The 12,764-nt window shown below is 40.0% G+C and overlaps 1 protein-coding gene across 2 annotated transcripts in view; it reads left to right on the top strand.

Annotated features, from left to right (window-relative positions):
- The window catches only part of LOC114646412 (inactive N-acetylated-alpha-linked acidic dipeptidase-like protein 2), a 1,943,185-nt gene that overhangs the window by 1,279,037 nt on the left and 651,384 nt on the right, over positions 1–12,764 (top strand). For both annotated transcript variants that reach the window (XM_051923949.1, XM_051923950.1), the window contains one exon: positions 12,552–12,644. In XM_051923949.1, coding sequence (XP_051779909.1) covers positions 12,552–12,644 — 93 coding nt within the window. The remainder of the gene's footprint in view (positions 1–12,551; positions 12,645–12,764) is intronic.

Here is a 12,764-nt window from a genome sequence, read left to right as displayed (position 1 = left end):
AGAAGGACTCATAAGTAGCAGTGGACTTTTCACTTTCTATATCCAGAAAGTTTACAGAAGCAATTAAGAAGGCTAATAGTGTGTTATGTTATTTAACACAATATGTAGAATACAAGCAAAGAGAGATTATGATTAAGCAGTATAATGCACTAGAGAGGCCTCAACTGGAGTACTGTGTGCAACTTTGGTCTCTATATTATTAAAAAAAGCAGCACTAGACAAAGTACAGTATAAAGAAATTGGATTAGACTGATTCCAGAACTACAAGTTATGAGCTGTGAAGAAACAATGAAGGACTAGTTTTAGTTGTGTTTTGTGAAGTATGGAGCAACTGAAACACAATCATAATCAATGAAATACAATTACTCAATTCCAGTCACTATAATGAGGTTTAAGGAGCAGTAGATGGAGCAACAATTGGTTGTGAACTGAAGCAAAAACTTTGAGAAGTTCAAAGAAAGTCAGGCTGTGGTATTGGAGAGAACTAGTCTGAGCTCTGCGAATTAAAGCTAAACTAAATTGTTCTTTTATATTCAACCTAATTACACATACATTAGCTTCTTTACATCTTCAGATTCTCATTAATTCAAAAGCAGATTATACGATCTATCTCAGGTTGCAGCTATTCTTCTTGTTAATGAAACAGACATGTAGCAGGTTACTATCCGATTCAGTTTAATTTATGAAATGATGAGGTGCACTTCTAAAATAAATTCCCCAATCCTCAAAATATTGATTTTGCACAGATGAAACTTTACTGGGGATATATATTTCTGAAATCCAGACAAATGCCAGCCATTGTAGTGCAACATGGTCACTCCTGATGACAAATGATAGTCCTCACAGATGGTTCCTTATAGTGATAGATGGATATGTTTACAGCCAGCACTCTCTCCTAATGACATACAACTTGATTACCAACAAGATATCGTAAGGACAAAATGTCTCCTATCCCCATGCTGCAGCTGTCTGAGTCAAACGGAAATGACAGTTATTGGCCCTTTTGACCCTCACATCTTTCTTGCCTTGTTCAATCCCAAAGGAATGGTTCATTCTGCCAACGCAGACTGTAGTGAGAAGGGAGTGTTGTGTTATCATCTTAAGTTATGAATGGGTCAAATGTATTTTCAGCATTTCAAGAAATACAGTATAAAGTCTTGTTTGAAATGTTGGAAAATGTTGAGATTCTGAAGCATTAAAAGAGTAGTTAGGGCAGCATGCAGAGAAATATTTTTGAAATAATGCTTAAATAACTCACAATAATGAGTGAATGGGATTTACAGTAATGTGGCATTGAAGTCTTTAGTACAAGGAAGAAATATACCTCTTGATGTTTGTAATCTTATTTTGTGGGCCTATAAACAACACAATGAATTTTGGTTTAAATACTAATGAGCATAATGATGAATTTAGGATCCGTTAAAATTATTGGTCCCAATCCAGGTGGTTTGTCGTGTGGTGGGTGCAGCAACGCACTATTGGCGCATGCACCCAAACGCTCTTCTTTCTCTCAGAGAAAGGCAATAATGACTTAAGTAAATCTAGAATATGCCCATTAACAGAATGCGGCCTGTTACAGATACAGATACAACATTACAGGGTTTCCATCGGAAAGTTTTATGCACTGAAAAACAGCATTCATTTAAACCCTGTGGGATTGTTTTTATATGCTTTAAGTTTCCCATTATTAATCAATGGCATTGAAAGGTCAATTAGAAGAACTAAGCTGCCTTAGGAATACAAGATAAGACTCTGCAAGCAAGCTATTGTGTAAAGGGAATCTGGTGCAGCAAGTCTGAGCTAGGTGTGAGTAATCTGCTAGGATAGAATATATCAAGGATACACTTTAAAGGAACTTGGTATGGGCCGAAGCTTAGATACTGGTAAGGGGCAAAACCTAGAATACGGTAACTTCAAGTCACGTATGCTGGGAAAACTAAGGTCATAAAAAGTGTAGCAAATTTTAACCAATCATTTTATATGTCAAAGGTGTATAATCATAAATCAGCTCATCCCATGTAGCAGTCCTAAAAGATATAAAAATATATGAATCACTTTGTTCGGGGAGACACACTGATCAGCTTGCTGAAAGGAGGAGCTCCCTCTTTGCAAAGAGTATTTAAAGATGCATGAACAAGTTTTCTCCTGTATGATTTCTGACTCAAAAATGTCCTAAGGGGACCAATTTTTTTCCACACCCCACACAGAACCTGTCGTATTCTTGTATAATACAAATAGTTCATGTGAATTATCATGCGAATTGCAGCACAAAAAATCCAATCTAGTGTACAAAATGTAAGGTTTCTCTGTGTCCAGTGGTAAACAGAAGATGTACCAAGGACAATCATGAAAAATAATTCTGAAAGTAAAGGTTTAGATGTATAAATAATCATAAATATATAGTGTCACACATGTGCGATTGGGGAGCAGCTAAAGAGCCTGAATAACAGTAGTATCACGCCATTAATGTCATCAATTCCGGTACCAGCGCCATTGATGTCATCACTTCCGGTACTGCCGCCATTGATGTCATCACTTCTGGCACCGGCACTATTGATGATGTCACTTCCTGTCCTGAAGACATCACTTCCAGTTCCGGTTCCATTGATGGCATCACTTCCGGTCCTGAAGATGTCACTTCCAGTTACAGTCCTGATGACGTCAATTCCTGTCCCAGCCTTTAAAGCCGCCATATTCTCAATCTCTAATCAGCTCTGTTCTGGACTCAAATCTGAATACAGTGATCCCTCGCTATATCACGCTTCGACTTTCGCGGCTTTACTCCATCGCGGATTTTAAATGTAAGCATATTTAAATATATATCACGGATTTTTTGCTGGTTCGCGGATTTCTGCGGACAATGGGTCTTTTAATTTATGGTACATGCTTCCTCAGTTGGTTTGCCCAGTTGATTTCATACAAGGGATGTTATTGGCAGATGGCTGAGAAGCTACCCAACCAGAGCATGTATTATGTTTTAAATAAAACTCCTCAATGATATACGATATGCTTCCCACTCGGTGCTTTGCATACTTGAAAGCCCGATCAGCACGTATTGATTTTTGATTGTTTGCTTTTCTCTGTCTCTCTCACTCTCTCTGACATTCTCTGCTCCTGACGGAGGGGGTGTGAGCAGGGGGTCTGTTCGCACACTGGACTAGAGGATACGGACGCTCCTCTAAAAAATGCTGAAAGACTACCTTCACATTGCTCCCTTCCTTGCAGCTGCTTTGTCCGGCGGTGCTTCGCATACTTAAAAGCCCTAATAGCCCTATTGATTTTTGATTGTTTGCTTTTTCTCTCTCTCTCTCTCTCTCTCTCTGACATTCTCTGCTCCTGACGCGCACTCCTTTGAAGAGGAAGATATGTTTGCATTCTTTTAATTGTGAGACGGAACTGTCATCTCTGTCTTGTCATGGAGCACAGTTTAAACTTTTGACTAAAGGGTGTTATTTCATGTCTAGAGGGCTCTAATAATGTTAAAAAATGTATTTAGAAGGCCGTAAACAGGTTTCTATGCTCTAACTGCGAAAATATTCGACTTATAAATAAAGAATCCTACTTAGCGGAAATTCATTTATCACGGTAGAGTCTGGAACGGATTAACTGTGATAAACGAGGGTTTATTGTACATCTAAAAAAAAATCCCTTTTGCAGTCAGGGCACAATATATGGGTATCTGTCCCAAACCTTTTTGATATCTTCGTATTATTCTTGTGACAGTTGCATAGTCGACAGGATGCAAGCCCAGAAGAAACAGGGACAGGACATGAAGGAGCCAGAGTCGAGAGGTAGTAGACAACACTTGCTGGGAGGTGTGAAGGAGAAAAGAGAAAGAGAATTGCGTTTATTGTTATTATAGTTACTTGTATTAGTGGTGGCTGTGGTGCTCTGGGCACTATTTAAAGAAGAGAAATATTAAATGAATTCTTGGTGCTTTTAACCTGTTTCCTTAGTGTCGGTCTGTAGGGTTTGAAGGGGCAACAGTGACCCCTAGCATCTTACAATAGTTACAAATTGTTTAATCCTTGTTTCAGAGTAATATATTTAATGTATGTGTGTGCCTTTGTGTGTGTATATGTTTTTTTTCTAAAAAATGAAAAACTATAACTGCCACTGCAATACTCGTTTTGAGAGATTGTTCAGGTTCAAGAGACTAAATGTTTTTAAAAAGGGACACTACGTTTCCAAACAGGGGGATGCCTTGTGCCATACAGTATAACTTTGCAGTGCTATGGGATATGATGTTATCTGAATACAAATAACAAGTACAAGTAGCAAGTAACTTTTCCAAATTTCCACTGTCAAAAAGAGTGGCAAATTTTGTTTATATCAAATCCATAATGCAAAATATGTTATTTCAGCACTTCTGCAAATAGGCCATTCCTCTCCTATTTCTGTCAACATGTAGGACTAGGCTTGATTCTCAAGGCTCATTATTCCAGATCTAGTAAATTCTTCATCATGACTCCTCAAGCTGCATAGACTGTTTGAACCTGACAACACGTTAATGGGGCGGTGCAGGGACACTATTTCTGATTAGGACCACATTGAAAGGAAACTTATAAGCCTCACCAGAAATCACAATATGTTCAACTGTACTGCCATACAGTGAAGAACAAAATACTATTTAAGTTTTTTAAACATTCTTATGAAAAAATTAAGGAGTTTGTGTAACTGTAACACATTAGTGCAAATGTAGAACATAAAGTGTGTGGGCTTAAAAACGGCAATGCCATGCTCCAAGAGTTAAAGAGGAAAGCTGATAATTATTTTAATTTTGCATGCTAATAAATATAGTGAATCTGCTGTGGATGTTTCCGACTGCCTGCTACAAAGCCTGATGTTTTCAAGTTTGTAAGCTCATGGAAAAAACTGTATCCCCTGAAAGCAGGAATGGCTTGGCATGCTATATCTCTTACTAATGATGCCACCGTCTGTGAGGAAATAATTGGTTTTCTACACGCACATTGCATATCTTACTGTAGGATTAATGCCGGAGCAACAAGCCCACATAGAAGGATGAATCTGAATTTATGCTTGTGGCAATTTATTTGTCATTCCTTGTACAGTAAATGAATTGAGCACATGCAATAACATAACACAAACCACTCATTTTTAAAAAAATCCGATTTATTGTCCAGCTCCAGCTTTTGAAATGTAACACTCTTTAGGATTTTGATTACATAGATGTTGATTGATTAACAAACTCGCTTCTTGTTGCCCTTAACCAAATTACAATTCTTTTTAGGCAAATATTTATTACGCCCACACACTTTGCCCAGTGAATTGCATCAGCTGTCTTTTTTATTTTCGCCAGCTTCGTGGCACCAGGAAAACTTTTACATTGTTGCTCTGATTTATGGATAACAGAAAAATTTAGGCTAACCCATGGGCTCATGGCACTTGTTAGCAACAATTTTGGCATATAAACATATCTCAGTTTCTGGCTTCTGACTCGCACCGTCTGTTTGCACATTCAAGCAAGTATATATAGATTTATTCTAATTTTTTCTGGTTTTGCTTCCACATTAAAGGCATGGAGGTGAGACTAATCTGATACTCTTAATTAATCCTGTATGAATTAGTATGGATGTGTGTTCACCTTATGTTTGAGTGACCACAGTTGGTAACTGCCTTGCTCCTAATACCACAGGGATACGCTTTAATATCCACAACCCTGAACTGTGCAAGAACATTTTAATGAATGGTGGATTGAGTGAATACACCTCCGTGCTTACAGTTCTTCACTTATTCTCCATCAGCTTGTTACACTGACAGTACACTGAGCTAGCCAGACCAGACCACACTGTCTCTAGCAACAGTCTGTAGATGCTTCTGTGGAATTCCCAATCACTTCAGGATCAGCCAAAAAATATCAGCATATCCTGAGTCTGCCCTAGAACTTCTCCTAGTGGGCCATGCAAAATTTTAGGAAGCACTCATTATGTAACCCCTTTGTCTGGCAGTGTATCTTTTCAGAAAGTTCCTCTCATGTGGTTGAACTGCTCAAAATATTGCAGATGCTGAACCCATCATCCCTATGTAGAATCCTCTTTGCAGCTGCTTGAACTAGTTATTCTTTCTGGTCACTAACCCAGTACTCATGATTATAGGTATAAATGAGAATGTAGACTGATTAGTAAAACAAAATCTATATCTGAAGATTTAGCCCTCATTTTGTCACTGTTCATCGTTGTTGGTCAGCCTTACTATCACTGTTACCTTACTCAACAATAACACCACAAAGCACTTAACTTCTCTCATATGGGGCAGTTTTCCTCCCCTAACTTGCAGAGAGCAAGTCACTTTTTTACGATAGAGAACAATAGCATCATATTCAGAGGTGCTGTACTAATTCTTATCTTGACCACATCACACTTGATGGTAGATTACTCTACTGTGCCCTAAAAAATCATAGACTGACCCTCCAGCTAGGTACTGTCAGAGACTTGCTTATGACTTGATAATCTGTCCATTACTGTGCATGTCTATCTTTAACAGGATTGGCTAAATGTCAAGTATATGAATGGAGGTCTCACTCAGCAAAGAAAGTGACTCTTTGGCATGTAGAAATAATGCTGTGTTGCTCAAATAACAAACCAGGGCGGCACGGTGCTGCAGTGGTAGCGCTGCTGCCTCATAGTAAGGAGGCCTGGATTCACTTCCCGGGTCCTCCCTGCGTGGAATTTGCATGTTCTCCCCTTATCTGCGTGGGTTTCCTCCGGGTGCTCCGGTTTCCTCCCACAGTCCAAAGACATTAAGGTTAGGTGCATTGTGTGTGCTTGGTGTGTGTGTGTGTGTGCCCTGCGGTGGGCTGGCACCCTTCCCAGGGATTGCTCCTGCCTTGCGCCCTATGACCCTGTGTTTGGATATAGCGGGTTGGATAATGGATGGATGGAAATAACTAACCAATAATAACTATACCAGTAGTAAACACTTATACAATTGCAGTCAATTTTTTGCATTCAAATAAATGGTATAAATCCATTTATCCTTGGAAAATATTGTGATTTTTTTATTTAAACAGAGAACACATTTTTTTAAACAGTGCAAATCACTTCACTGCCAAAAGTAGCCTATAAAATATGCAGAAGCATAAGGTACTTTTTCCATTTAAACAAACAGTGAAAATTTATATTTAAGGAAAAATGTCACTGCACACAGTAGCCTATAAATAACCCATGCAAAAGTGAAAGGATTAAAGTTGTAACTGCTTATAAAAACTAATTGGAAGTGCAATCAAACATTTTTAAAAACTCAAGGCACAGGATGGAGATTCCAGGATATGTATTTTGTCTTGGTTTAATGACTATCACTGTGGAGTGCCAGTGTTCCTGTACATGCTGAACCTGCTTTCAGAAGGACTGCTGGTGGCACAAGTGCACTTTTATTTGCTGTTTTGAGAGCTCTGGAAGTCAGTTTTTGATTTTTCTTCCACCAAAGAATGGAGTCCTCTGTTGCATCCAGTACCTTTGCCTACAAACATTTTACAAGAACATACCTTATATGTGTTCATGATGGCAGTGAAGTTGAAGTTTTCTGTTCAAAAGCGCACCAGGAGATTTGGTCAGGTCAGGTCAGTTTGGAGAGCATGTAGTTGTACAGCATGTGGCCACACCCACCACGCAACATAACAGCTCAGGGTCCTGGTTGGCAAACTCCAAAGGCAGACATGCGGTCCAGTCCCACCTCCCGGAAATGATGATCTATCTGTCACAGCCAGGTGTTACGTGGGCATCCCTTTGACGTGCTCCAGTCGCTGGGGTCCTCAACAATGAGGATCCTGTGAGCCCTCACCCATGGGGAATCGTGCCATATGGCCATAGTGCCATAACTGACGCTCCCTCACAATGTAGGTAATGTTCCTCATTTGGGACTCTGTGAGCAACTGCTCGTTCGATGCAAAGTCAAGCCAGTAGTATGCAAGGATTCTCTGAAGAGACACAGTACCAAAGGAGTCAAGTCTTCGTCTCAGGTCTCTGGATAGTGTCCATGTACCAGGAAGCACCAGGACTCTAAAAACTTGGACCCTTGACCATTTGCAAAGATATACCAGCAACCAGCAACCTCATGACCTCCCATGCTCGTCCAATCCATCTATTAACTTCATATGAAAGTCACCAGAGACATGAATGTTGCTGCCGAGGTAATTAAACCTCTCTACAAGGTCAACATTCTCTCCGTAGACAGATAAAGGCCTGGATCTTGGTTTTTATCCAGGACACTCGCAAGCCCAGATACTCTGACTTCTCGCTCTGCCTCTTGTGAGCCCCAATCAGAGCCTCCATTGGCTCTACGAAGATCACAGCATCATCAGTGAATATTTCTTCACCAGCAGATACCCCACAGCCGCTGGACCCGTGCAAGCATTGAACAGAATAGGAGCAAGAACACACTCCTGATGAACCCCAGAATCAACTGGGAAGAACACAAAAGTTCTGCCTCCAATCTGCACACCACTCACAGTTTCAGTGTACAGGCCGACCATGATATAGAGCAACTTCAGGGGGTTCCCATGAAGACGCAGGACATCGCAGAAGGCAGCTTGATCAACGGAGTTGAACACTTTATGAAAATCGACAAAGCTACAAAGAAACTGCCAATATTTGTGTTTGCACTCCATGTCAACTCTCAGTGCCAGGATGCTGTCAATGGTAGACTTCTTAGGCATAAAACCAAACCGTTCCTGTCACCCGGTACCGAGAGCAGTGTTATCCCCCTAAAGTTGCCGCAGTCCAGGCAATCATCCTTTCCAGAAAGGGACAACAAGTCATATTTTCCATTTAGTTGTGGTGACACCAGTCTCCCAAATGGAAGCAAGATTGCTTGCAATGGAGGGAGGACAGCCTTACGACTAGCCTGGAGAAGTTCACGCCAGATACCACAGATCTCTGCAGCCTTCACTACCCTCCGCTGGTTCAACCACTGTGCATTCTCAGTGAGATTGGGTGATCACAGCTAATTGGAGGATCAGCCTCAAGAACAGTGGACCCAGAGATGTCCAACATACTACCCGGAGGATCAGCTTTAAACAGCTGCTAAAAGAAGCCAGCCCAACTTGAAACAATTGTAGAGTTGTTTCGGTATAAGAAAAGGGCCATCGAAAGAGAAGAGGTACACAGTAATTACTTACAGGAGAATAGTAAGAGTTGGAGTGTCTGTGGCTTGCATGCATGGGTTGCAGATTTGTTGCCTTTCTTCTGGGTTATGGTGCGTAGAGCTGTGTATATAAAGGTGCATTAGATAATTGGAGGGGGCTGGGTGATGTGTTCGTCGGGATTGGAGGAAGGGATCCCAGTAGTGAATAGGAACGGATGGTGTCTTTGTTGTCAGCAGATAGTCTCTCACCAGTGAAGTGTTCACCACCTGAGCAGCCTGCATAAGGACAGGATGGTGTACTCATACTCTTGGGTTATCCCTTACAAAACAGAGCAGTTAGGGTAATGTGGCAAGCTGGGCATTCATTTAATTTGAGTTACACTGTATTTTTCTTTTGGTAGAAGTCCATCATTTCATGGAAGAGCCTGAAAGTTAGTGAAGGGAAAGAGACTGTAAGTTTTTGTGCTGCTTGTTTTTGGTTTTAACTTAGAAAGTCCTTGGAGTTTCTTCAAGCAGCCTGGACAAGGGTAAAGGAGAAAGAACTAGAATTAATCACTTTTGTCTGTTTTTGGAATGTTTTCTTTTTATTTTATCATATTTATTCTTACACACATGAACTGTAAATGGGTTGACTTATTAGTGTGATTTTTCACTTCACTGATTGAACAACAACATTTGATGTTTTATGTTTTAGACATCACCTTGTTTTTAATAAAAAAAACTCTAGATTTTTGTACCATATTGTCTATGTCTCACCTTGGTCTGTCCTATTACTTGACGCGCCATGGTCAAACCATTGCATGGTATGTGGTGGGTACAGGACTTCACACTGCCTGATATTTTACTAATGCAGGGTTCTCTGATTGATTGTTCTAATTTTGATAACCTTAAAGAAAAAAGTGCTGTTAAGTCAGATCTCTGCAACTACTAATGTGTCCTGATCTTGAACAATATGAAAAGATAAGACTCCTGTGATGAAGAAAATAGTCAAATCTCACCAAAACAGGGATGCATGACTCAATTCCAGAGTCAAGTGTTAGAGTGGTGTTCATCAGTGAATACTTCATGGCAAGGTAACCTATATTGCTCCAGTCAAATGTAGCCTGAATTTGCTGCATGGAAAACTCCATATGAACCCACCACTTACAAGGTGAAATCGTTAGAATTAGTTCCACTTTCAGCCACTGGGGCCAGCATCGATTGCATGGATCCTAAAGTATTAGACCTTGGTGATATGAAATGACTTTTTCTGACAGAACTTCAGAAACAGAACTCTTGCGATGAAAAGAAGCCATACTTCCTGCTGCAGGCTGAAAAAATATGATGACAGGACTTGCCTTTTTGCACAGTATTGGCTCCGGAATTAAATTAAAGTTGTTTATTTATTTTTTAAATTTTGCTGTACTTCACTGGTGTGAAGTTCACCTCAGTGACTGTGTTACAGATAGGGAGCTTGTTGACTATTGTTGGCATACATACACCCTGTCACTGTTGAAGTATTCTGTCTTTTACTTTTTATTTAGTTTTACTTGAAGAGAATATTCCATATTATCAGGTCTAACTTATACAACGAAGAAGATAAAATTTCATACAATCAAGTCAAACTTAACAAAACAGAATTCATTCCTCACCTGAGAGAAAGAGAGGAGAGTCAACAGCAAGAGCAAATTATTCAGTCTTTTTAGAGAAAGTAGAGTGGGTTTAAAAGGGTTAAAGCCTAATGACTGTAGACCTGAAAAAAATACATAAAAGAGAAATAAACCCCCATTAAAGAAAACATAAACCCTAAAATTCAGATCACTCCTTAATCACTTACTAAAGAAGACTGGTGGAAACTAGGGGGAAGTATTTCTAGATGAAAGCCTGTAGCACTGTTACCTTATGGCTTTATTAAGGGTGATATAAATATGTTCTCCATGCTACAGGTCAGCCCTGGTGAAAATCATTAGAACTTTTTTTTAAAGAATATCACCATAGAGAGGGTAATAAGAAGATCCATACTACTTAGCCAGGGAAAGACCAATAGGCCAAACATCAGGTTAGATTTCAACAGATGAATTTTGTAATGCAATTTAAGATGTTGCACCATGCTGTGAAGACCAAAACGTTCAGGACTGCACTGTTATGCCAATATACCATTATTATACACTATGCACCATCTGCTGACACTTAAATGTACCACAGCTGCACTGACATTTTTATAATATCATGAAAGAAAGGCACTGTTATGTAAAAAAAATAATACCTGGAAAAATAAAAGATATTTTTTTCCTGACAGTGTGGGTTGGCAGTCAAGTTTCTGAGATTAAAAGCACAAGATTGTTGCCTCAAGGTATTTGTTCCTTTCTAACTGTTGGTTTCTTGCTGAAATAGCCCAAAAAATATATTTAATAACAAAATTCAGTCAATGTGGTTTATCACTCACATATATTGCAGATTTTCATTTCATCTTTGGCTAACACGAATGCACATATTTTTATTATTTAAGTAAAATTATCTTGACCAGTTGATTAGTCTTGTGACAGTTTGGTTTAATTTTTTTTTCTCCCTCAGGCCTTTCTTCATTTGAATTGCCATTTATTTTTTCTGTCCTCCAGGGTTATTTAGATTATGTATGTTCTTTTGGGGGAAATAATATATAACATGTAGTATCATGTGTGTTGGTGGCAGTAGTGATGTCTAATAAATTGTGATTTGAAGTCTCCATTATTATGGTGTGGAAGGATATAAGGAAATATATGTCACAGTATGGAAAGCTGGCAAAGGGTTAAAAAAAAGAAAAAAATTAGCTGTGAAAGGCACTATATAGGCGCCCGACCCAACACAGACTGACAACGGAGGCACGTGAAAACTAAACAAAAAGATTTATTTTTCTTCACCTGTGGGGCACGTCTTCCCCATGTCCCACAGGCACAGCACAGTCCCAAAAAGCACACAAACACCAAAATGTTCTTCATCCACTCCTCGAGGGCAGCTTCGTCCTTCTCCTCCCGACTCTGGCGCCCTGAGTAGTGGCCGCAGGCTCCCTTTATAGCCCAGTGCTTCATGTGGCAATTAACCTCAATTAGGTTGCACTTCCGGGTGTGGCTGCATTACCGCCCACATGGGCTCAGGAAGCCTTGCAGCTCCCCCTGACAGTGGCCACGGAACCCAACAGGGATGAGCTCCGAACTCCCATGCCTGTGGCCCCGATGCAACTCAGGGGGGCTCCCACCAAGTGTTCCGGGGGATGTAGCGTGAATCCAATGGCTGCTTCCCTGGATCTAGTGTCAAAGGGGCATCCCAGCCAGGCATGGGTCCCGGCTGTCCGCCACACAGCTTACTAAGTGCAATCTAACATTCCATTGAGCCTGCTTGCCAGAATTTGTGTTTATTGCTTACTATAAAGAGTCCACACTTACTGGTAAAATATATTTTGACCCTCATATTTATGTTTTCTTGAATTCCAGGCAAAAGGACCATCATATTAGCTATTGAAAATCGCATGGAATATGGCACCATACACAATGTCATTGGATACTTAAAGGGGGTCACCAACTCTGGTGAGTACATTGTTTCTCACTATCCTCTTTACTAAAAATTCATTGGTTACCAAAGCTTCATTTGAATCGTCTCCTTATGGATGCCTCAGTTAAGTCGTTGGATGAGTTCTTTTTTGCGGA

Source organism: Erpetoichthys calabaricus, chromosome 2 (genome assembly GCF_900747795.2).
Source record: "Erpetoichthys calabaricus chromosome 2, fErpCal1.3, whole genome shotgun sequence".
In the NCBI taxonomy this organism is placed as follows: domain Eukaryota; kingdom Metazoa; phylum Chordata; class Cladistia; order Polypteriformes; family Polypteridae; genus Erpetoichthys; species Erpetoichthys calabaricus.
The sequence above is the reverse complement of the archived record's forward strand: the minus strand, read 5'-3'. Positions and strand labels throughout refer to the sequence as shown.